The 25,514-nt window shown below is 44.1% G+C and overlaps 2 protein-coding genes across 5 annotated transcripts in view; both read right to left on the bottom strand.

Annotated features, from left to right (window-relative positions):
* Positions 1-3,027, bottom strand: part of AFF3 (ALF transcription elongation factor 3) — a 383,003-nt gene extending 379,976 nt beyond the window's left edge. Inside the window, exon 1 of the mRNA XM_075057215.1 lies at positions 2,890-3,027. Coding sequence (XP_074913316.1) covers positions 2,890-3,027 — 138 coding nt within the window. The remainder of the gene's footprint in view (positions 1-2,889) is intronic.
* A 7,386-nt stretch (positions 3,028-10,413) lies between these two features.
* Positions 10,414-25,514, bottom strand: part of LONRF2 (LON peptidase N-terminal domain and ring finger 2) — a 34,831-nt gene continuing 19,730 nt past the window's right edge. Inside the window, exons 5-13 of one of the 4 annotated variants that reach the window (XM_075057473.1) lie at positions 24,907-25,132; positions 22,820-22,916; positions 22,353-22,467; positions 20,968-21,089; positions 19,971-20,129; positions 16,780-16,846; positions 14,655-14,804; positions 14,112-14,315; positions 10,414-13,778 (exon numbers count right to left, since the gene is read on the bottom strand). In XM_075057473.1, the coding sequence (XP_074913574.1) occupies positions 14,157-14,315; positions 14,655-14,804; positions 16,780-16,846; positions 19,971-20,129; positions 20,968-21,089; positions 22,353-22,467; positions 22,820-22,916; positions 24,907-25,132 (1,095 nt within the window). In that variant the 3' untranslated portion in view covers positions 10,414-13,778; positions 14,112-14,156. Of the gene's footprint in view, positions 13,779-14,111; positions 14,316-14,654; positions 14,805-16,779; positions 16,943-19,970; positions 20,130-20,967; positions 21,090-22,352; positions 22,468-22,819; positions 22,917-24,906; positions 25,133-25,514 lie in introns of those variants that run through there. The other 3 variants (XM_075057471.1, XM_075057472.1, XR_012654407.1) reach the window with 3 other exon arrangements.

The raw sequence follows: 25,514 nt of genomic DNA, 5'->3' as shown, positions 1-25,514 counted from the left end.
AAGGGACAGCTTGTTCGTAGATATTGACGCCAAAAAAAAGTGATGCTGCCAGCAGTTACAAGGTCCATGCTGCTCTTTGTTGCTCTCCTATTTAGCTTTAAAATTGCGGTGCAATCTTTGCTAACAAGAAAGAGAGCAGGCGCAGGCAACGCAGGGTGAGAGAGGAGCTCTGAGCACCTTGCCGAGTGGTGTGAGCACGAGACAAAAATGCCAAAAGCCCAGACTCGCTGCCGGACTGCCTGCTACAATCGGCGCTGGGTCGGCGCAACAGCCAGGCCCTTGCTGTGTACCGTAGGGATTAGTCATGCTCCGAGGGAACAAGATGACATGGCAGATTTACTACTAAAGCAAGTAGTTCCCAGGGCTCTCAGAACCATCCCAGACTAGTTTTCTCAATATTTGTTTCTTCTGCTTGCTCGGTAATATCTAAAAATGCAGATTTTTCCTTGGCGAGAACTGGAATTAAAGTCATCTCTCTCCTCTGCTTCGCCACCAATTTTCATCAAACTTACAAGAACCGAGACTTCTTATCGCTGGGAAATCTTGCTGAAATCGCCAAGCGGCTTAAAATTTTGTGGTGGGAGGGATTGTTCCTCCAGCCGCGAGACCTGATGGAGTCCCACTGTTGCTGTCATTGCTGGCAGCAACACTCAGAGCCCTCTAGAAAGACGGGAGGGATTCTTTCATGTTTTACATGCTCTGGGTATATTTTAACCACAATAATAAGTAGCGATTGCAACATAACACAGGCTCTGTCAGCGGCTGGTTGCGGTTTGGTCCTGGCAGTTTGCAGCATGGGGCAGGATAATGTATTTACCTCCCAGTAGCTGTAGGGAGAGGAAGCTGGTTTCAGTCATCTGGCACTGGGTGCTTACTGGTGTGGCTGAAAGCAGAGGCACAGCCTTGCACCCAGGCATAGTTTCCTATCTAAAGATCTAGCAAGAGAAATGAAGCATTAAAAGGAGCCTCGGTGTCTCTTTCCAGAAGGAATCAGGGACCGAGTTTCTCTGTTGGCTGCTGAGCGGAATGGATGGATGCAGGCAGGTTTGCAGGGCTGTTCCCAAGCTGCTTCTGGGAACTCGCAGGGGACTCCTGGCTCTGAGGAGAAAAGAGCTGAATTTTCCCAAAGTACAAATATTATACTAAAACTCCCAGAGGGACACAGAACATAGAGGCAATAACTGTCTGTACCAATGTGCCTAGAAAAAATACCTGCATCCGTACATCCCTCGAAGGCATGAAGTTATTGGCAGGAACAGTCGGTGGGACACAGCGCAGTGTGAAGGATTGCTGTAGGGCTTTTTCCCCTGGTGCCTGGGAGCAGCGAAGGGGTAGGGTCAGGATGAGGCCCTTGGGCTGGCTCGGTGCAGCGCCGGCAGCAGGCTCTTGGCCCGTGCGAGAGCCGAGAGCCAAGGTGCGAGAGGATGGGATATGGGGTGACAAGCCAGCCTGGTGTTCCTGTTAGATTATCTGCAACGAGGGCAGCTGGGTAACTAGTGGTAACCAAAATAAAGGTTTACTGTGCTGGCCGTGATGACAGCTACACCCAGCTCCACTGCACAAAGGTCTGCGACCTCCCGTGTTGTTCAGGAGGGGCTGGAGCGAGTGGAGGAGTGCAGTAAGTCAGGCTGGGATGGCAGCGAGGTGGCTCAGCAAAAACCACTCAAGTTCTGGCTTCTTTTCAGACTCCCCCTGCTCCCCTCCTTACCCTCCAAGTCCTTTGCCTGTCAGTATAGGAAAGAGAAAGAGAGACAGAAAAGGTGTAGGGAAAGAAGAGCAGGGAAATTTGGCAAAGGACTGATAGATTTAGAAGATTTCAGAAGGAACACACTTTGATGAATTATAGAATGATTTAGGTTGGAAAAGACCCTTAAGATCATCGAGTCAACCATTAACCTAGCACTGCCAAGTCCACCACTAAACCGTGTCCCTAAGTGCCTCATCCACACGTCTTTTAAATACCTCCAGGGATGGTGACTCACCCACTTCCCTGGGCAGCCTGTTCCAAAGCTTGACAACCCTTGTGGCGCAGAAATTTTTCCTAATATCCAACCTAAACCTCCCCTACCACAACTTGAGGCCATTTCCTCTTGTCCTATCTCCAGCCACCTGACAGAAGAGACCAGCACCCACCTCACTACAACGTCCTTTCAGGCAGTTGTAGAGAGCGATAAGGTCTCCCCTCAGCCTCCTCTTCTCCAGACCAAACAGCCCCAGTTCCCTCAGCCGCTCCTCACAAGACTTGTGCTCCAGACCCCTCACCAGCTCGGTTGCCCTTCTCTGGACACGCTCCAGCACCTCCATGTCTTTCCTGCAGTGAGGGGCCCAAAACTGAACACAGGACTCGAGGTGCAGCCTCACCAGTGCCCAGTACAGGGGGACGATCACCTCCCTGCTCCTGCTGGCCACACCATTTCTGATACAGGCCAGGATGCCGTTGGCCTTCTTGGCCACCTGGGCACACTGCTGGCTCGTATTCAGGCGGCTGTCGACCAACACCCCCAGGTCTTTCTCTGCCGGGCAGCTTTCCAGCCCCTCTTCCCCAAGCCTGTAGCGCTGCGTGGGGTTGCCATGACCGAAGTGCAGGACCCGGCACTTGGCCTTGTTGAACCTCATACAATTGGCCTTGGCCTATCAATCCAGCCTGTCCAGATCTCTCTGTAGAGCCTTCCTGCCCTCCAGCAGATCAATGCTCCCTCCCAACTTGGTGTCATCTGCAAACTTGCTGAAGGTGCACTTGATCCCCTCGTCCAGATCATTGATAGAGGTACGAAACAGAACTGGCCCCAATACTGAGCCCTGGGGAACACCACTGGTGACCAGCCGCCAACTGGATTTAACTTCATTCACCACAACTCTTTGGGCCCGGCCATCTGGCCAGTTTTTTACCCAACAGACGGTAGGCTCATCCAAGCCATGAGCAGCCAGTCCCTCCAGGAGAATGCTAGGAGAAATGGTGTCTAAGGCTTTCCTAAAGTCCAGGTAGACAACATCCACATCCTTTCTCTCATCCAATAAGCAGGTCATCTTGTCATAGAAGGAGATCTGGTTAGTCAAGCTAACGAAGAATATTTTGACTAGACCTTGTTCTGCTGAGCTTTCCCTCTCATCCCCAAAGGCAGAGCTGTACTCAAGGAAGAACCAGGGGAGCAGCCCCAGCTGCAAGACACACGCTCCCTCTGCCACGGCGTGGTCACCCAGATCTTTCCCACCAGCCCTCCCACCCAGCTGGGATCGCATCCAGCTCGCAGCAGAATCGGCACTACTTACAGCAATCAAACCACGCCAGGAGGTCTCCAGCATTAATTCTCTTTCCCTTGTCTTGTGACTAGCTCTCTCTCACTGGCATGCTTTGGGTAGGCTGGCAGAGAGGGGAAGAAAGGTGTCAGACTGCAGCTGGTGATGGAAACACGGGATCCAGAGGCAGGGCAGAAGCAGCAGCCGGCAGGCAAGATGGGCCCAGCTCTTGGCCAGAACAAAGCCAGGCTGAACTGAGTCAGACCTGGGAGCACCTCTGACTCTCCCAAATACCAGGTAACAGTCAAGTATTCCTACAGTGCCTAGCTGATAACACTAGCATGGTCTGCTGACAGCTGATGCTCCTAAAACTCAGAGGTGACCCCTCAGCTGCCACCTTCCTATGGTGAATTGAAGGGGATTGAGATGCAGGGGTTTAGTCTGATTAGCATCTGTATTTTGGGGCCACTTCCCTCACAGATAACAGAAACATCTTCTACTTTGTTCGGGTGCTGCAGGCAGATTTCTCTCTACCATCTGTTCTGTGTTGCTAGCTGTTTGGCTTTCTAAAGCTGTGGGCAGAGGAAATGGCAAAATTGCCTGTTGAATAGAAAAAAATGGCTAAAAATATGCTTCTATCCCAGCATGCAAACTCCCCTGCCAGCAGAAACATCTCTGACTTATGCTGGCAAAGACCTGGATGGAAGGCAAACAATGGCATCAATCCAGCTGCCTCGGGGGTTGCCTGGCTCCTTGGCTCCCTTGGGCCTCTGTGAAGCCACCATGGACCTTGTGCATGGAGTTGGCTCTTTTCTCTTGATAATGCTGAGTCATTCAGGGTTATACGGATGAAAGCTAGTTATGAAGAATTACAGGAGGGTTCTAAGAGGGATAGTGACTGAGCCTGGACTCTCTGGTCTGATAAAGGTCTATGCCGGCGCTAGCAGCGCAACAGAAGTGGGAAAAAAAAAAAAAGAAAAAGATTGTGGGCCTGGAGGAAGAATCCCTTCCCTTGTTCAGCTCCTGGTGCCTCCTGTTGGTGACTCTTAGTTCCTGTATCAGAAAAGAGAAACAGTGAGCTGTTAAGGCCACCTGCCCATGACTGCTTCCAAAAACCTACCTTCAGTAGCCCATCCTCCTGCATCCGAGTCCTAAACAGACCAAGCCCCTACAGTTTACCTTTAATCTTCCAATACAAGGGCTAGGGAGCACAAAGGGAAGCTAGGAAGATCCTAGCCCAAACCAAAAAGTAGTCCTTCACACACCCTCCAGCCAGCTGGTGGACATCCTTGCCAAACAAGGCTGTGGATGCTGGAAGTTCCCATGGGCTCAAAAAGGGGAGCCCTAAAAAATATGGAAGAGAGATCTACTAAGGGCTCCAAAACACACAGTCATCACATCTGGGTCAGAGAATCCCTTTGGTGCTAGAGGCTGGGTGATGAACTATTAGTATTGCCCTGTTCTCCCCTGGGTTTTTTTGGGTACTGCTGGGAACAGCACTGGGCCAGACGGGCCTTTATTCCAGTCCAGACTGGGGGCCTTATGCTCCTTGTTGGTGCGATGTACTCCAGGCTCTTTGGTCATCAGCCCTGTATGCACAAGCCTGAGCTCGTATCGTGTCCTCATTCAATGGGAAACATGACAAACAGGCAAACCCCTTAGGACACTTCCCTGTGATTTCATCCAAAATTTATCACCACTTCTCCAGTCCTCCACCCCTCCCCCTTCCTGCACACTTAGCAGACCAAGACCTCATACTCCATTTAGGGAGATCAAGCCAGAGCACTGTAAAGCCTTGTGTAAGTGCTCGTCTAGGAGATGCCCGCTAGGATTCCCTACACCCGTCACCAGCATCATGTCCGAAGCCAGCCAGAGCCAAACTGCTTCCCTCGCAGCCCCCCTCCTGGCTGCGCTCACCCCCTCCCACACTCAGAGTCCCTCCTCGTGAAACTTCTCATTATCTAAAACCACATGCAATTTAAGAAGAGCTGAGGAAGGCTTTAGGCTCCTGCCAGATAACGTTACCGCCCCCAGCCACCCCCTCAAATTCGCAGCCACAGCTCAGGAGTTAGCACAATGCAGGGACCATTCCCAATAGGTAGTTTGTGTGAAGCTACACATTTTGGGTGGGAAAGAGGGTTTAACACTGAGGACACGCACAGCTGCTCTATGCCAGGCAGTGCTGGTGCCAGAGAACAACCTCACACGCAGTTTATGAACAGAGGCAGAGCCAAAAACGTCCCCGCTTTCCCTGTATTCCTTCTTCCGCCTCAAATGAATGGGGGCAAAGCGACAAAGCGTCCTCAGCTAATCCTCCCCGAGTCCTGCGCGTCCCTTCCCCTCCCGGTGTGTTTTTATTTGCAGTGGCTGTTCCTTGGTTTCTGCCCAAGCGGGTGCATGTCAGACGTGAGCCGTGCGCTCCTGTTCCAGGACCGTCTCCAATCCCATACGTGCTTGCAAGCAAACCCACTCCTGACACGGGGACAGATGACTCAAGCAAGAACTCAGAAATATTTAACTCCTCTGTGCCAACGGATTTTCCAGCACTAAGAGCAGAAGGAACAGAGTGCTGAGTGAAAGGCAAGCTGCAATCAGCAGCTGGCTCTCTAAAGGGGATTAGATATTTTCACTAAAAAAAGGAGGTACACCCCAGCTGCCTTACAACTGGGAGGATATCAACTTCTACCAACGTCTCAGTATGCATCCTCCAAGAAGACTTACCTGTTATTACCCATAAAGATAAAATCAAGAAACCTCTACACTGTTGAATTAGCACGTAGTGACAATATCTGAAAAGGTCCAGCCAAAGCTGACACTTACACAGAGTCGATTGCTGCAAAGTAAACAAGAAAATGACTTGCTTGAAAGCACCATCTGGTAAGGAGGCACCTCTGCAAAACGAGGAGCCTGCAATTCAGACACACAGCTTCTGAATTCAGTCCCCTAACTCTCTACACAGCAAACAAAACATTCCAATGTGCGAACAGTGGGAGGCACATTTTTTTACAGTCCCTTCATTTAGGAAAGTGTGATCGATTCATGCTTCTCTAGCAAAAGAAAACATACCAGAAATAATAGAAATTCTGAAACTGGACAAAACAACACAAAACCTAAAAAACAGATAAAGAAATAAAAAATCTCTGTGCACAATTAATTTGAGAAATTTGTTGATATGCTGTGGCACCAAGGTCACAATATTGCAGAAGGAATGGATAGTTTTTATGAATGCCATGACTATACCACATCACTTACTAAAGGTCAGAGCCTCCCTCCAATTCTCTATACCACAAGTTTGGAAAAGGAAAAGAAAAAACTTTCCAGGACATATAGAGGCCTCAGATTGAGGGATATGGGAGAAATATCTTGCCAGATTCTTTTCATTTTTTCCCATTCAAGCATTTCTTATACTTTTCAAGTATCTGGTACTAGTCAGCGTTGAGAAAGGACATTAGGCCACTTGGAAGATCATCCAATTCTTATGGAGGATTTACTCTGCCTCTGGGACTGAGCCTGCTTAATCCTGAGCTTTGTAGTTACACCTCGTGTGGGGGCAGAGAGCAGATTTGTAACAACAGTGAGCAAAAGAGAATAAAAACTTCAAGTAACTTTGTACCTTCGAAGCAGTTTTTCCACACATACACTTAAGCTTTGGGGATGGCACACCTTAAGCAAACCAGGCTGGGTACTTCAATACTAGCCGTTCCTCTGGAATGACTCTGGTCCCACCGCAGAGCATGGTGCTTGAGGTTCGGGTGCTCCCTCGTGTGCCCTCCTGCACTCCACTGCCAGCAGAGACCACGGAAACAAAGCGCCCAGAGGAGGGGAAGGAGGCTGGGATGGAAACACACATGGCACACATACTCGGCGATTTCTGGTTCTGGGTAAGTAACTTCTGTTTTCTTTGAATGCCTCTATTTGAACCTCAGCCTCCATCGGCAACTGAGGTTTGGGTCTACATCCTCTGGGTCCTACTTCCACATAAGACGTCACAGATTTACTTAAATAGAAGTTGATCTCAGAGTGTTCCCCATGAAGAAGCACCTGTTGATACGCCTGTAGAGAACAGTATAGTTTCCAGATGCTCCAGCACAGTGTTTGCTGAAAGTACAGGCAGGGCTCCAGGCAGCTGCCTGAAGGTGCAAAGAACGGAGTCACCCTTTAGCGAAGTCCCTGATGCAGCTTAGGCTCTGGTGGCATTTATGTGACTTGCAGAAACCAACTTTACCTTGACTGCCTTGTTACACATGTTGATATAGGACCTGTTCTCTGTAACACAGAGCATCACTAGTGGTTTAACTGTAACTGTTAAGACATGTTGGTGGCACGTTCAGATCTCCAGGCAGCTTCATAGGGATAGAGCTTACCTGAATGCTGCAAAACATTCACAGAGAGGGAATGGAGAAATCCCATCGGTGCTGGGCAAGGGCCCTTGCTAGGTGGACTTTCATTCAGGCAATGGACAGTCTTGCCTCCTTCTGTCCAAGGCAAATAATTTCAGATAAAAGAAAATAAAGCTGGCATGGAGCACTTAGGCATTTTCAGATACCATGACTACTTAGCCACAGCAAGTCCACCTTCTGTTAGCCAACAAGGGCAGCCAGCCAGCACTGTGACGTGCCTCAGCCACCAGCAGAAAACATGAGGTGTTTGCTCCAGGGCAGGGCTGAGCCTAGGCTCAAAGTTGGATATCTTTCCTCTTATGATGAAGGACACCGCATTACCTATTTCTCCCTCCTTCTGCTTTAAAAGTGTCTTTCTTTCCCTGTCAGATCTGCTCTGAGAGGACATGAGGGGTCCCGCTGCCTGAACCTGCTCTCCGACCGCAGCTCCAGCCAAAAAATCGACAACAGGAGCCACTGGCCAGCAAAACCTTCCTGGGCATTTGGTTTCTTATCTTTTCTCTCTTTTCTCCCTTGAAAAGAAAAAGAGCAGATCGGCAAGGGAAGAACACGGTCTCGTGATGAGAAGGCGCTGGGAATCACAGGAAAGACCCCAGCCACGCTGAACGGTGGGTCTCCCACGGGCTTCATGAGCTGAACTGAGGGTGGGAGGATTTAACGCCACACTGAACATGAATGGGTTTGATGGGCTGAAGGAGCTACGGGGAGGTGCTTCCCTTTGGCTTTTGTCATGGTTAAAGAAAATTACGCTCTTGGGCACTTGCAGTATACCATCCTCAGGATACCATCCTCAGGTCTGCACAGACACCAGGATTATAACTTGAGAAGTTTCAGCTCTGCCTCTGGAATATACCAGGTGGGGGAAAAGAGGACCAGAGCTGTTTCTCTAACTTGGTCTATGGTGAGGTTAACTGGCCTAGCCCCCAGGACTGGCTTCTGTGTTCAAAATCCAGGTCCTCCCAAGAGCAGGGCTCCAATGTGGCTGTTGCACAAAAAGAGCAGTAGCTGTTTATGAGAATAAAATGTAAGAGACATTTAAAAGTGAAGACATTTCTTACATGGATGCACAAAATCCCAAATTTAGCAGACAAGACTGAACCCCACATATGGCAGAACAGAGCTATAAAAGTAGTCAGCAAGTGATATTCATCTCGATTTAGAAACAACTTGTTCCTACCATGTAACATAAATGTGACTAAAAACATGCCTGTCTTTTAGCTGCAAGTGTAGTATACACATTCATTAAAGGAACTATGGAAAGCACTGGCATGGATTCACATTTTTTTTCGCCCCATAGATCCAGCCTCAGATTTTTTGGTCCAGATTACTCATTTTTCTTATTCTATAGCTCAACAGTCAACAGTTTCCAGCAAGCGCTGAGCCTTCCAAATGTAAGTGCTGCTGGACAAAATTCAGCAGCGTTATTTCGGGTTCCCAGTTTGATGGAGCAGAGAGCAATGCAAAAAGGACAACAGACTGCTAAAGTTTCCATGCTCAAGGAACGGCATCACTCTAAGGCTCAGGGAAAGGGGCACAATCTGATATGCTGTCCTTCCAGGGCTCAACATCAGCTAGCAAAGGACATGCAGGGCGAGAAAAAAAAAATCTTATTAGTGTTTACTAACTTCATGCAGTTCTCTTGCTTCTACTGCTCTCAAATTCTAGAAGCACACAAGGAACTGGATAATAAAAAGGAAAGGTGGATCAGTCATCTTTCCCCACCTCCTTCCTGTGGTAAAAGTAGTGATGTTTAAAGAACGCTGTTGTTTGGCATATCAAAACAGCTCTGGCAGCATTTATATATGTACTCTAACACACACTTGCAACTTCTTTTAAAAGAGCAGTCCTGTAACTGATGTTTGTTTGCTCAGACATTCAGTGAATACAGGCACAAAGGCCAAAGTCAATCCAACAGCAAAAGAAAAACAACCAAAAAAAAGGCTAATATTTACCAAAAAATGCTTTCAGAGTGGTTTTGCTCAGCTGGCAGCAAGACATAGCTGAGGGATGGGATATGCTCTCTGCAATCTGGCTCAGCTTTGCTCTCCCACAACTGCATTTTGCTGCTCCTGCAGCCTGGCCAGTGTCCCACCCCCCTCACCAGTGCCAGCCAGTGCCTTGCTGTGGAATGTCATCTCCACCTCGCAGCAGCACCCTGAAGGTACTTTATTTCTCTGGGCTTAGTCAATAAAGCATTTTGTATTCTTAACGAATAGTATTTTTTCAGAGTTTATGCCGCGGGGCCAGTCAGGTCCCACTTTGGGCTAAAAAATCCTCCATTCAAGAAGCTACGAAAGGAAGAGCTCACTGCATAACCCTCTCCCATCTTTGTTGCATCCCGCTCCTGGGGGAGTTAAAGGTTCATCTTCCCCATCCCACTTCTGCTGAGGGCTCCTGAACCACACCACACACACCCCCCCCCCATTTTGGAGACCTCCAGCTCCCCTTCAAATCCACCCCTCGCATTGACCCCCCCATGCCCCAGGTCCCCACCGTGGCACATCCTCTCCAGCCTCCCCCACTGGGGCTAAAACCTTTGCCAGGCGACTTACAAACGCCGACATCTAACCACGACTTCTGGAACACCATCTGCTGCTTAAAACCTCGTGAGGCCAGTTCTCATCCCTTGGGCTCCTGTCGCGGAAATCAAACCCTCATCCCTCTTCTGACAGCAGCCCATCAGTGGCTTGCTTCTGTTCAGACCGTATTTATTGCAGCTTTAGCTCTCAGCCCTCGCAGAGCGACAAAGCTTTCCCATAAACTCACGCTCTTATAAATTCAATCTGTTTTATTCCAAATATCACATAAATTAAATACATTTCCCATGAATATTGCAAATATACATGAAATGAACATTGCAATTTTTAAAAAAAGTTTTGGCTTTGCTTATGCAACAAGAAGTGCCAAATGTGGTTAGAACATGAACTTCTCCTGTATTTACTAGATACAAAAAGGTGCAGATTAATAATTTATATTTATACATATGTACACACTCCATTTCATAACTAGCTTTAAAACAGTAAAAAATGGTTTCAAGTTTATCTACATTAAACATACTCGTTTAAATCTGGTCAGAAGCCCCAGATAAGAGTTGATACAATCATTTCACAACTGCAAAATTAAGGCGCTACCAAAATACCAGTTCCACTAGTGTAAAATGTAATAGGAATAGAGAGTGTACAGCTTTCTATTTATCAATTTAAAAGTGGACTGGAGAACGAGGAAAAAGGAGCAGTAAGAAACATGACAAGATCTACAGGTTAGAAGTACAAAGAGATCTCGATGACTATCAAATGAACATATTAAAATACAGTAGATAAAAGGCCTCAGTGGCAAACAATTAGTATGCTTCTGAAAGACAAAAAAAAGGTTAAAATATATATATCATTCTGTAGCTTGAAGCTTTACAGGTGAACAACAGGTGTAGAGGTAGAGGGATTTTTTTTTTTTTTTGGGCCTCTTTACGATGTATAAAGAAGGGCCACGTTCACCACAGTGAAAAGACTCATCATATATCCCAGCATCCTTGCTTGGATAGCAAGCAAGAAAAGTGTAATGAGCTAGAAAGGCAACGAATCCTGTCTATCTCTTCCAGGAGCTCAGCTCCAGTGCTTCCACATGTACCTTGGCGACAAGTTACACTTAAGCATAGATCGGCCGTAACGTGGACATTTCCTCTAGAGAGAAATGAGATAGCTAGCTTTTCCCATGAGGTACTACTGGATGCTGCAGAGATTATATGGCAGAGAGAATTTGGTAACAATGAAACTGGTACTTTCCCTTAGAAAGCAAGTACCACAGGGCAGTGGTGATTTTTTTATTTTATTTTATTTATTTATTAAAGCTTTGCTATTTGATCAGCATTCAGTGTTTTGGAAGAAATGTCAGCTTTGGGCTGCTAATATGATTATTTGCATCCATACACAGACAATTCCTATGTTGTTATTATTTATCCAAAACATCAGTCACTGAAATACTCACAAACCGCTTTAAACCTTGACCAAAAAAAAATCCCTCTACAGTTCAGCTTTCTCTTCAATAACTATCATTCCATTAATTATGCAGGCCTTCATGAACACAGTAATGTCACTTTCCATGTAAAACGTGTCTTTACACATTACAGAACAGCAGTAAACAACCTCTCTTGTTCCATAGGGTTTCCTCTCAGAAGTACCTCAAAAGTAGATATCTTGAAAAATCACTTTTGCAAAGAAGAATATTCACATTAGTTACTGAGGCAAAGCCAAGAAGACATTAACTAGCACCTTGATATTTTTTTTTTTCTTAAACGCACTCCTATATTTAAAATTAAGCACATGTAAGATCAGGGACCAGCAATATACAAATACCATCGGCGTCCCTTTGCAGCTAAACTAGTAATACTCAAAACTAGGCCAGACACACGAAGGAGCAACATGAGTGAGTCTAGAAGAAACACACAGCATGGAAAGGGATGGGAAGAACAGGAAGCTGAACAGAAAGGATTGTGAGATCAAATACAGTCCATCTTCTGGTCTGAGAATTAGTTTGTGAAACCACCCTTCGGTAGCTCAGCTGACAGTGGGCTGAAGACCTACTGACTTCTGACATTTCCTCCCCAATATATAGAACAATTCCTTTATACTTCAGTGACTTCCTCTTCATCACCTTCAAACCCTGGAGGAAATGCATTCAACTTGAATTTTGAGTATTTTGGTGATGGTAGCAGAACTTGCAGAAGGCTACTGTAGAGGTTATGACATCATTGGTTGTAAGTTATGCACTTCACAATTCAGAGAATATACTTATGAACTATTTAAATAGAAAAGGCGTGTTCAAGGTAGAGGCAGTTACAGTACATTCAGGGTATGTTACAGAAACCATTTGTGGTAGCCATTTGCTGAAAGGAAAAAACCTCTGTATTTTTGTTTCCCAGACCACACAGGTTATAACTACAATACCCAAAAGAGAGCAGGTAATATATCTCAACCACTGCATTTTAATGCAGTCTTCTTCCAGAATTCATGTGCAAAGTGAAAAAAAAAGTTTAAATACATCTTCATTGACAAATAAGGACAAAAGAACTAAAAAAAGAAACCAGGCACTTTGACTATTTAGGTAAACAGCCATTTCTTCTTACCAGACTTCTGTACGTGAACAGGTCTTTACATTGGTCTTGCTATGCTTGCAGCACATGGAGATTCAAGTCAACTTTTTTCCCTGTTGGTAGTATCAGATCTACTTACTGGAAACTATGCCAATTGAATTGGTAACACTGTTAGTTATTTCATTGGCAGTTGAGCAAGTGTTGATCATTTGACTGACAAGTGATCAATTTAATAGCTATCAAAGTTAGATATTAACAAAACAATACATTAAAAAAATAATCCAAGAGACAAATGAAGGTTAACACCTGACTTAAGCTTGCATTGAGACTTGCCTTTACAGGTTCGGTTTGTGCCTCCTTTCACGATGTTATTGTGGACTGATTTCCATCACATACAGCAACTGGTACTAAACTACAATACTTTCGGTTTGAAACATGTTCAGTAGAGATCACCCCAAAGTAACGGGAGGTTGGCATGACACTGCAGGCAGGAGGGAGATGGAAACCTCTCTGCGTTTCATCCCCGCCAGTCCCACTCGCAGAGCAGGCGTTCAGCGTAAACTGCAGCATGCCTCCCTTGTACTTGGGGTGAAATCATTATTTCACAGCAGCGTTTATCATACTTTAGGGAGCCGGTTTGATTTGAATTTAGCGATAAGACCAGCTAGGATTACTTTGATTTGTCTTTTCAAATAAACCAAAGTACACCTTTCCAAACATTTTGTACATACTCAACCTGCTACAACACATAAATCACAACACGAGGGATTACCTAAGGCTACTAAATAGTGTACTTATTCAGTAGCTATTATTCTTTCAGATAAACATCCTCAGATGCCTTGACCACAAACGGCTTAAATTTTTTTTTCCTCACAGACTTATTTGCTGAAGAGAGAGACATGGGTGTATGACAGACTGCCTACCAATTCACTAACAGTGTACTGTTGGTTAGTCTTCATGCATACTTCTGCCAGGCAGCGTAACTCCTCTTCTGTTCACTACCTTCAAGAAAGTCTAGGAAACACCTCTTCAATCCACTGTCCAGTTTCCTTTTCCTACCAAGTAGAAATCCAAATCACATGCAGGCCAATGGTGCTACTCTAGTACTTAACTCTCTTGCAGGCTAGAAACATCAATTCTATCGTAGTACTTTGAAGCAACTGTCCACATCTATCAGCTACGCTCTAACTGTAGCACAGCTTTGTAGAGGCTCAGATTTCACCAGGACAACAGGAGAGAGTGCAAGGTTTGGTGAATACCCAGGATAACAAACCGATGCAATCGATGGATGCTGGACACAGTCAGAAAGGGCTGTTCCTTCTTGAAGGAATCTTTAAAAAAAAAAAACCCAAAACAACCCCTCCCCCTTTGCCCTCCCCCAGAATAACCTGTCGTGAGATGTTTTTGGTGCCCACTCACAACTGAAGTCCATGTTATCTGGGTCTTTTGCGAGTCACAAATATCAATACGCGTCTGATGGCGATAAGACGATCTTTAAGGGAGGTCATAGCCAATATAGCCAGCTGAGCTCTGTTTTCCAAAGGCAACACTGCCAAGAGCCACCAGTACCAGGCAGGACCACTGGGGTTGCTCTGCAAAAGGACAGAAAGACATGCAATCAAGTATTCATTGCCCCATGAAGAACGCCACCTTCCTTCCCACCCTTTATTTGCTAAGAAAGTCACCATAAACCAGTTCACACTTAATTTCAGGTGCTCTCCTTGTCTATAGGCACCATTAAGACTGATCTCTTCAGAGATCAACTTATATTGTTTTCCATTGATTGTCTTCTATGCTTCATCCTAATAGACCAAAATCAGGTAAATAAAGGGCTTAAAATGTATAAAACCACAGCAAAAACTTGTCAGAAAATAGTCTTGTGTAAAAATTCTGTATAGAATGAGGCTGCTTAAGTAGGAAGGTTTTATTACCTGTGGCTCTGGTTCTTTTCCAGGCATGGACCCAAAGTGATTGAGAATTTGCACTTTCATATTGTCTTTAAGAGAAGTAAACCAGGCAACAGCTTGATCATAAACTGAATCATGAAGGCGGACAAGTTCTTCATATTCCGGTCCTTCAACCTTATTGTTAAAAGAAGGGAGATGGAACAAAACAGGTTTGATACCATGGAGTCCTTATGCTTCCCCAGAAACAAGCGAAGCAAAATAATGCAGTGACTACAGCTGTTCAAGTGTCTTTATCTAGGCAAACTGTACCCAGATCTCAGATTTCAAACCTGTGATGCTGGAGTCTTTTTACCCTCCCCTAGGTGTTCTGAAGTGATATTTCTTGGAGCAGTTACTGCCTCATTAATACCCATTCCTAAATGCTGGCACAACAGAAGAATCTGCTCTCTGATCCCGGGACATCATATTAATCATCTCAAACCCACGACCTTGAGTCCCTGTCACAGAAGGACCTCTGAACATTGGTATATCATCTGGCAAAATAAAACAAACACTACTGCCACCGAGCAGAGAGACGGGGGTCTACGGCACTTACAGACCAGCAGTACTTTGTAGCGGTGTTAAGGCTATGGTAGGACAGCCAAGGAGGAGGAGGACGGCAGACACCTGAGCAGGCACAAAGCAGGGAAAGTGGATGCTTTCCCAATACCAGGAATGGCCATAAAAAAAAAAAATACCCTCGCTGAGGCAAAGAGTGTTTTAGTTGCACAGGCCTAACTATTAGCTATTAGGGAAAAGCAAAAAGCATAAGCAAAAACCACTACAAATTGGCGATTTGTTTTTTTGGTTTGTTTAGTTTTTAGTTTGGGGTTGTTGGTTGGGTTTGGTTTTTTTTGTTTCCCCTGTAATCTGTACACACCAATGGTGTGATTCACCTGGGCTACTCAGATGCACATCTGAGCTAGCTGCTCTGGATGCCCTTCACAGTCCATTAATCTCACCTTAAGGTAGGTATCTAAGACAGAGCAGATAAAATAGGCAGCTTCGGACTGAGATTTCTCACTATCGGTATAACATGAACGTAGGGTGCTGAACACAGGTGTCAGCCTCTCGAGTGAGACAAGGTAAATCTCACCCTAATTATGAAGAGGTGGGTCTGGCACCATCTACAGACACTGCCTGGATACCTGTGTTCCACCACCCTTCACTGGGGATTTAAACACCTCAGAGCCCTCACTGAGCAACTACCTACTCCAGCCTTTCGCAGGGGGAGGCACCTCCATGCGATCTGCCTTTTGTGCCCCGGCAAACAACTGCATCATCCTGCGCAGGTGAGAAAAGCCCTACCAAGACTTTACAGACTTGCGCTTCAACTATGAGAGCACACTGAAGAGCTGTATGACCAGACTGGACTTCATCAATTGGCATGAGACTACTACTAAACTCAGTGTTAAGAGGGATCAGGGTTTTACAGACATGCTCTGAAGATGATCCAGAAGTCATCATTAACAATGGCCAAAAATTCACCCTTTGGCCAACACCCATCGCAAGCACTTCACTTGATGCAGGTTTTACAAGAGGACTTGGTTTTAAAAGCTACTCCCCTCTCTGCATTTCTCTGCTCTCAGCCAGCTCTGATGGATGCTTGTACAGGCATGGTTAACGACATGTCACTAGGACCTCATTTTAAGAGCCGACTCCCACACTTGTTTGAGGACCCGTTCTGTAAATGAGAGCTTGGAGGTCATATGCAGTCTGCCAACTGTCTGTTCAGTGCAAGAAGAGAATAGTCAGTTCTCTAACAACAGGGGCGTGTGCTCTTAGAAAGGTTTTCAAGTCCATACCAGCTTTAAAATGTTACTCTGACCTCATCTACGCATCATGACAGACCTCAGCACCTGAGTCTCAGAAGCTACTTTGAGATCCATGAAGGGAGTGCAACACTTCAAGCAAAGATAATTATAAGGGCAGAAAGGAAGAAAGGGAAGGAAGAGACAAAGTTTGTTCCATGGTTTTCAAAATAGAGCTTTAGTATTTATAATGATATTGGTTTAAAATAATGCACAGCTAGCTTGAAATGCAACAAGGAAAGACTATTTAAGTGAATCCAGCAATACATGGGTATGAATAACTTTGCACCATAGATCACCTTTTTATCTTCAAGATACTCGATGTTTGCTGTGTTATATCCATCTCGCTGGCCATGGCTTAAGACCCTAAAACGACGGACACCAACTGTATCAACAACTGAGCGCCCATCAGGAAAAAACTTTACGTCCCTGATCTCTAATATACAGCCATGATCTGCAAATCTGAAATGACAGAAGGGCATAAAAGTGGAAGTCATCAACAAGTGTTTATACACATCAGGACAAATACTGGGCCTAATTCACCACTTCTTATTTGAAAGAGGATCCTGCTTTGGTGACAATACATTTCTGCTTACTCACATAAGCCACACAACCCCCACCCTTTCTGCCTTCCCTCAGAGGTCCACGGCAGCAGCATTTTCGGAGTGTATTTGCGGACTGGGAGGGTTGGGAAGGGACAGGAAACTAAATGAAGCATGTTTCATGCTGGGCGTTGCCAGCTGCTGGTGGCATATTCACCTGGTTTGCAAAGAAAACAAGATGGGTAAAGATAACATAAGGAAGTACAGAAACTGAGGAACAAATGCAGGGCTGGGAGGGCTATCCCCCTACTCTGATGTCTAAGCAGAGGATTACAGGCTTTAGGAGAAAAAGGCTCCTATGTAGCAAGACTTTTCTTGCACTTGTTTCCTTTCCTAAAAAAAAACAAAACCCAAAAGCAAAAACAAACAAAAAAATATCCCCAAACAACCCCAAAACACCCTCTTTACAAAAGGACACTTCTATCAGTTATATTTAAAGTAGGCACAGGTTTAATCATGCCCTGGAAACAAGCATGCAACAGATTTTTACTTGAAATTATCAGGCTTACCTACTCTACATTTGTGCTGTAGTGAGTTCACTAGAAAGGCTGATCACACAATGACTCTTCACCACGATATGTTGATCTGCCAGCGTTTGCAGCTCTGCACCTCAGCCTCCTGCTAAGCTGGAGAATGCACTATATCTAGTCTCACCTCAAGGTACCAAATTCCTGCAGGGTCTGATAAATGTTTCATCAGGGAAACACTTGTTTTACCAGGGCTTGACCATTTCTTACATTGGAGTGATGAGGAAACAGCGACACTGCAGGGAAACGACTCCTGTTTCTACTCTACCAGAAATCATGGGTTTGAGAGGGGAAAAAAAAGCTCATCACTGTGAACAACCGTTCTCTCCCGGACATTGTGCAGAACAAACTGAGGAAGAGCAAGAAGAGTACAGTTGCACACAGCTAAGCCCTGGTGCTCTGCCAGTGGGATTACAAAAAGTGAGTTTATTACAGCAATATTAGACTAAACAGTATTTGAAGAGCTACATTACAATTGCTTAAAATCAATGATTTTAGTGACTTTCATACCAAATTTAGAAATTATTCTAGAAGTGATGATTTTTTGTCATTCTTTGAGAAGTTACTTTTGGATAAAAAGTTATTTTAATCAAAGAGAGACAAGAGAGCACCTGGAGATGGGTATGAAATGTACTGACACATTAGAAGTTTATATTCTTCTCCCAGTTTTGACTTAAAATGGAGAAATAAAATAGAGGAAGGTAATAAATTGAACATGTCTTGTCACTGTGTTTTTCAAGGGAGGTATGTATCCATGTCTTAGTAGATGAGGCAAAACCAGTTACCCCACCTTTCATATTCCCAGTTGATTTTGCAATTTTGAATAAACAAAAGAACTTCTTTACTTGTGTAAGAAGGTACAACAGCCTGCCAGGTGTCTACAGATTAAGGCTTCCTCCGCTTCACTGTTTGATTTAAATTACCATGCTTTAAAAGTTTAATTATTTTAGTAACTCAAAACAGACGGGACATAAAAATCTAACCATATCAGCTGCATTTTAAAATACCCTTTATGACACTATCTAATAAGCCAATTCTTGTGGTTTTGGGATTGTAACCCCTTGGCCCTCTGTATTAGACCCAACTCCAAATAAGTTTGGCTCTTCCACAGACTAAGGGGAGTAACAGTGTCCTAGGGTCACTTTGTCCTCACTCTTACAAGCATTTGCTTCCAGAAAATTGGTAATGGGTCTGGAAGGGACCATGGAGCATCAGCTGCTCTTGGAGCCTGAACTCCACTGAGGGCAGCACACCAAATGGCATGAAGCATAGCCAGAGCCAAAGCCATAGCATCTGGAACCTATAGCATCTCCTGTATTCTTACTGCCACCTCACTGTCCAGTCTGGGAGAGAAAAAAAAAAAGCCAACAATCCAAACCCACCTGAACTGGACAAGGAAAGGCTGCCAAGCCCTGGTATGACTGCCCTCCTCTCAGCTCCAGTGATGATCACCTACAAAAATGCTGCTCCTGAGCATGCCTGTCTAATGTGTTCTTAAAAATTCCCATGCTCGTCATCCATTCTACAGTCTGCATCACGCCAACATACCTTCTGAAGTCAGCAACTATCTATTACATCTCTTTTAAGACCACCTTATTGTTTTCCCACAAGCATCTTCTTATCCCTTTCACCTAAAACCCTATTATCTATAAAGGACTTAAAAACCTGAAGGTTTTCATAGACTCATAAAATAGTTTGGGTTGGAAGGGACCTTTAAAGGTCATCTAGTCAGTCTCCGCACAGGGAGCTGGAAACACACCAGTGTCAGAATTCACAAAAATGAATTAAAGGTGAGATCATATAGAAAGACAACGTAACCCACTCACTGCAGATAGTTTAGACATTGCAACACAGCAGTAAAGACAAACATCAAATTTCAACATTCAGCAGCAAAACAGTCTTCTCAGCCAAGGGTATACTTTGTCTCATTCAAATGATACCACCTATGCAGGAAACCTATGGAAGGTCTGTTGTTTTTTTTTTAATATATATATTATTTTTGGTTTTTGAAACTGAGTAGACAGAAGAGCAACCTTATCCAGACAGTCAGCTTTCACTAGAACAAACAGGCTAGAAAGCTTTCCAACCACATAGACGATTAAGAGCTATTTTTGGAGCCTGTAGTAGCAGGATGCGTTGTATTCCTGCTATCCATCCAACAGGGGAGCAATAAAAATTACATCATTGTGTCAAAAGGAATGTTTAAGATGCAAACCTAAAAAGCCAGCCACTTTAGTATTGGTTCATACAGGACTGGAAGGAACCACGGTGGTTTGGGGAGACAAGTATACTGCCTGTAGTACTCCATTAGCGTCACAACAGCCTCTGCAACAACAGGACATTCTCAGCTCATCTCCTTACCCTTTTAATTCGTCAGCTAAGCACATGCCAAACTGCTTGGTACCAGTTTCCATGCATCTTCTTATCATTAGGCGATAACGAGGCTCAAAGACATGGAGTGGGCAAGGGATGGTAGGGAAGGCCATGGTACATACGAAGATGGGAACATCTTTATTCAAACTGTAAGATAATTATTAAAAAAAAAAATTCAGCTTTTTTCTGGGTACTGCTATATTCAGCATAAACCCTTAATATGACACTGATTCCAGTGGTTTCCTTAGACTCATTCTTCGTAAAGGCTTATCTAGTCGAGGTTTGTCATTTTTACAAGACAAACATATTTCAGGACTCTTTCTGTTAATACATTAAGGCAATAACCCCTCTAACCTATTTTCATAGAGGAAAAGTCAGGAAATAATGGGCAATTTCCCAAATGTGTGCACACCAATACATCTAGCTTAAATACACATGGCAAAGTTTTGGTGATAAATTTTTCCAGTAATATAGTACCTAAGAACTAGCCATGTTCAAAGCAAGATGGTACAGAATTCCCAAGCTCAGTAAAGCCCTTTAATTTTGAAGAAGCCACTAATCCACTTAAATAAAACTTGCAATTAAGCCTGAAAAAAATTTTCTTTTTAGTTGAGTTGTAGCGCAAGATCCACAAGTCACTGACAAAACTGGATCCTTGAACTTCTCCTGACCTGAAGTATAACCCATCTATAATTTGAATTCTACTCCCAGAAAACCCCCATTATAACTTCTAAAGCTATTATATTGTTTCAGAGGAAAAAGCAATTATCTTTATTTTAGGAATATTGGTGTGCCTCTCTACCATCCAAGCATATTGTTACTTGTTTATCAGCCACAAACATATCAAAAATACAAAACATCTGGCAGGTTCATTTACAAATTCATTCATTTTGTGCATCTGCATAAGCAAATGAAGCTTCTTCAGTAATTTAGATTGAAAAATACCATTTTTGTAACAGCTGTCAGTAGTAAAAAGAGAGCCTACTTTGACAATTCCTTCATTTCTTCCTCATAAACTTTCTTCCTTTCAGATAATTCCTCTGGCAAGTAACGGACTATCAGTTCTTCTGTAAGGACGGTCTTCTTGTAAGTTCTGCTTGCCAGAAACTGCAAGGAAGAGTCAACTCTAAGTCTAATAATGAGAAGACAGGTAACATCTCTTCCTTCCTACCCATCCCTTTCCTAAAGCCAAACAGCACGTTAGTCAGGACTGTACTGATTCCTCCTCCTTTCCAGCCTTCAGGCATCAAAACTTCCACTTTGGGGTACATGGTTCACCCCGGTGCCCATTTAACTATAACCCCATGCCCTTTTTTTGGCAGAAGTTGTACTACCAGCAAGAAAAGGCAGTCCCGCCTTGCTTTTGCAGAAGATACATATATTCTGTTCACCCAGAGCTGCCAGGTTCCTGGCAAGTAGTACTCCAAGTCCAAGACACTTTCTGTCTGCTGGAGCAGAAGCGTTGACCAAGGAGTGACCATTCCTCATTCATCGCAGGTAGACAGACAAACTGGAGATATGGTGTCAACGGGACTACCCAGGCAGGAACCTGATGTGATACTTAATGGAAGCCTCTGTTCCTTTAAGCACCAGCAAACCCCACTTGTCTTCCAAGGAATGACAAAACACATTCTGGAGCAAATGAGGTCTGCTCACAGCTTGACGCTGTGGGTACTACTGTGTTGTTCTGGTTTCGTAGAACCATGGAATAGTTTGGGTTGGAAGGGACCTTTAAAGGTCATCTAGTCCAACCCCCCTGCAATGAGCAGGGACATCTTCAACCAAATCAGGTTGCTCAGAGCCCTGTCCAACCTGACCTGGAATGTTTGCAGGAATGGGGCATCTACCACCTCTCCAGGCAACCTGTTCAGTGTCTCACCACCCTCATATGAAAAAATTTCCTCCTTATACCTAGTCTAAATCTACCCCTTTTTTAGTTAAAACCCAATACCCCTTGTCCTATCGCAACAGGGCCTATTAAAAAGTCTGTCCCCATCCTTCTTATTAGCCCCCTTTAAGTACTGAAAGGCTGCTATAAGTTCTTCCCAGAGCCTTCTCCAGACTGAACAACCCCAACTCTCTCATGCTTTCCTCAGAGGAGAGGTGTTCCAGCCCTCTGATCATTTTTGTGTCCCTCCTCTGGACCTGCTCCAACAGGTCCATGTCTGTCCTGTGCTGAGGACCCCAGAGCTGGATGCAGAACTGCAGGTGGGGTCTCACCAGAGCAGAGGGACAGAATCCCCTCCCTCGACCTGCTGGCCACTCTTCTTCTGATGCAGCTTGTGAGTAGAGCACAGAAAATCCCCACATAAATGCTTTCAGAAGAAGAGTTTTGTGCGTTTTTGTTAATTGGGGCAAGGACATACTTACTTCTGACAGCTTTTCTTTGCAGAGCGGGCAATGCGGATTATGGTCAAGGCAACGCTCAAGGCATTTGAGGCAAAAGGTGTGTCCACAGGGAGTGGTAACAGGTTCATAGAACAACCTGTAACAGAAAAACTAAGTTGCCAACACAAAAAATGCAGATTCCCAAACTGTGGAAAGGAGTGACTACACCTAGCCATCTCTTCCATTCCTGCTTCTGTATAAAGCACAGGTGTCAGTTTTATCTAAGGATATTCAAAAAGTTTTCATTTACAAGTGGTAAACAATGGAGAAAACCATGCATAAAGGAGAAAACCACATCTGTAAAGATTCTCCAGATGCAAGGTTCAGCAAAAAGTAAGAGAGTCATGATTTAGACATTCTCTGGCGGGTTTCCCTTCCGACACCCTGAAAACTTTTTTCAGAAACTAGAAAGGCTTTCTGATCTTAATCCCAGGTCAATGCAGTCATACCTCATGCAGAGGGAACACTCAAAGTCCGACGCATCCACCAGAGTTGCTGGTATTTCACTTGAAGTGACAGCGGTGTTTTCAGGTGAAACATCTGCATCTAAGTAGTTAAGATGACAATTATTTACTGTTTAAATTGTTTTTCCATAAAGAACCTAATTTATCTCTTTTCTTTTTTTTTTTTTTTTTTGAAGTTTTGTTCCAAAAAAACATATTTTCCATCTAAGTTTTAGACTTTCCAGCAGGAAGTCTTTTGGAGATCGGAGGATGATGTCTATGGCCAGCCAAAGCACTTTAGAGCTAAATAGCCATGATTTGCTTCTCCAAAAGTGGTTGTTGTTTTTTTTTGAAGTCTAGTTTTTAAAATACTCTGCTATTGCTTTCCCACCACCATCACCACTCCCACATCAGCCAGGCCAGATGTTTTAAAGGACATTAAGTCCAGAATTTAATTTGTTTACACACAGTCAAACTATTTCATCAGTGTTTATTATATATTTCTCAGCAGGGGTAATTTTTTGAACAAGTATAAAAAAGCTTACATTCTTCTAGACTAGGCTGCTATGCAAAATCCCAAGTTTCAGACAGCTTAAAGTTTAAGGACTACTGGAGTTGCACTAGCTAATACTGATTTCACTAGTTCAGCGCTCTGCAAACATAGAAGCAAAACACTTCACTTAAAATTCTGCCCACCCTGGTTTTTGAGGGGTGGTATATATCCCTGCAGTTAACATGATTACAGGGTATGGGCTTCAAACTTCACAGCAGCAGCATTTAAGCTCAAGACCTATCAGTTCGAGCTTCTGGTGACATTTATACAAGCAGATTCTGTAACTTCTTTTACAATCCGCATCTTTGTTGCTCAGTGATGAGTTGCAACAGAGCCACGGATTCTGCCTCCATGTCCTTTTTATTAAGCAAATTCTTGACCGTTAAAAAAAAAAAAGCTCAGCTTTTTATGTTAAGTTAAAACACTAGGATGTTTTGTTAAAGGATAACTTATGCTCAGCATCTGGTTTATCTCAAGCACAGATGGGATAGGGGAGAGGGCACTGGTGTTGTGTGGCCTACAAAGAAAAAAAACGTTATCTTTAACCTACATCTCACATGTTAGCATTTAGTAATAGCAAGAACCTAACTGTGTTAATTCTGCAAATAGTAACATGGCATCGGGATCTAGCACAGAGCAGAAATTAATGGTTATGGGTAAAACGTGATCTCTGGCCTTCGCTGTGAAGATACAGGCAGGTCAGATTTCACAATCTATTTACTGAGTCTGCAGTTCATAGGCAAGTACAGGGTTCTTCCCTTCATGGCAACATGATCAGAAACTGGCCATACAGTCATCATTTGCAGAGGCAGCAGACCGACAGCAGCACTTGAAGACTTTTAATATTTTAAGGCAGAAGTGAGATTTGTCAAGGAGGTGTGGGTTGGGTTTTTTTTCCTTTAAGGGAAAAAATGCACACTAGTATAGCAGCGCTTTCAAAGTTCCTTTTAACCAATTATTTCACTACTCAGTGCAATATATTGCCTTCAGCAACTTTATGCCGGAGCACTAACACCACTTTGGAGGTCTTTATTAGAAGCTTGAGAAGCATACTGATTGTAAGCACTGCTATCAAGTGACAGAAAACTGGGGGGGCTTATTACCCTTCAAAAGGCTTCTTTGTTTGCTTGGAAAGTTTCATGTAAAGTTACATGTGACTGTTTCTGATGCCAGTTAAAGATTAGTTTCCAGGCTTACTGCATCTTTCCTTTATATAGAAAGACAATGAAGTTCAGCTATACCTCTGAGACCTAGAAAATGGAAACAGCACCAGCAACACAGACTACTAAACTGTTACTGGATTACACGTTGGAAATGGCCCATTTGACAAAGAAAAATACAGTGTTCACTGAATGAATGAAACTGCTCTGGAATAAGGTAAATAAGCTGTTACAGCAGAAACAGACACACCAGACAAAGTATTATTCCAATCCCTGTAGGGAATGTTTCATTGACACCTATAAAAAGGGAGAAGGAAAGAAGTAGTTTATCATTTTCAGTATGTGCACAAGAAATCCCCTTCCCATGCCGCAACACAAACCTTTTTTAGGAATCTTATTGGGGACATCCAAGCTTTGTAAATCCCTCATATCGTTGGACAGCTTTCTTTTTAAGCCAACCCCAGGTAAACTGGAGAGAATAGCTCCCAAAGACTTCTTGTTGTCTTCAAAATAGAGATCCAGAACATGATGGGGAACAGGAGAATCAGAGCTTCTAAACACATCAGATTCTTGGGACGGGGTTTTTGTTAACCTGAACACAGTATCCTAAAAAAATTAAGAACAGTTATACACAGCATGAGACAATTTTGCTTTGTTTTTTTCTATTAGTTGTATACATCAGCAATAGATCAAGGTCCCTACAGTGAGCTTAGCAAGGGAGCAAGGTCCATATCAAAGAAGGACACTCTCCAGTTGCATGAAATAAGGCCAGTTCTCTCCCTGCAGCTCCTGTCCCTAGAAATTATGTTCTTCTCATACTAAAATCCTGAGTGGAAAAAAACCACCCACAAATATAAGCGACCCCACATGAAGGCATCACATTGTCTTCTGAAAAAAGTGTTTCATTCTCTTATTCTTCTGAGGAAGTACATCCAAACAACAAGATCCAACAGCAATGGAGAAAACAAGCTTACCATGAAAGTAAGTG

The sequence above is a fragment of the Buteo buteo genome, chromosome 25, assembly GCF_964188355.1.
Source record: "Buteo buteo chromosome 25, bButBut1.hap1.1, whole genome shotgun sequence".
Classification (NCBI taxonomy): Eukaryota; Metazoa; Chordata; class Aves; order Accipitriformes; family Accipitridae; genus Buteo; species Buteo buteo.
The sequence above is the reverse complement of the archived record's forward strand: the minus strand, read 5'-3'. Positions and strand labels throughout refer to the sequence as shown.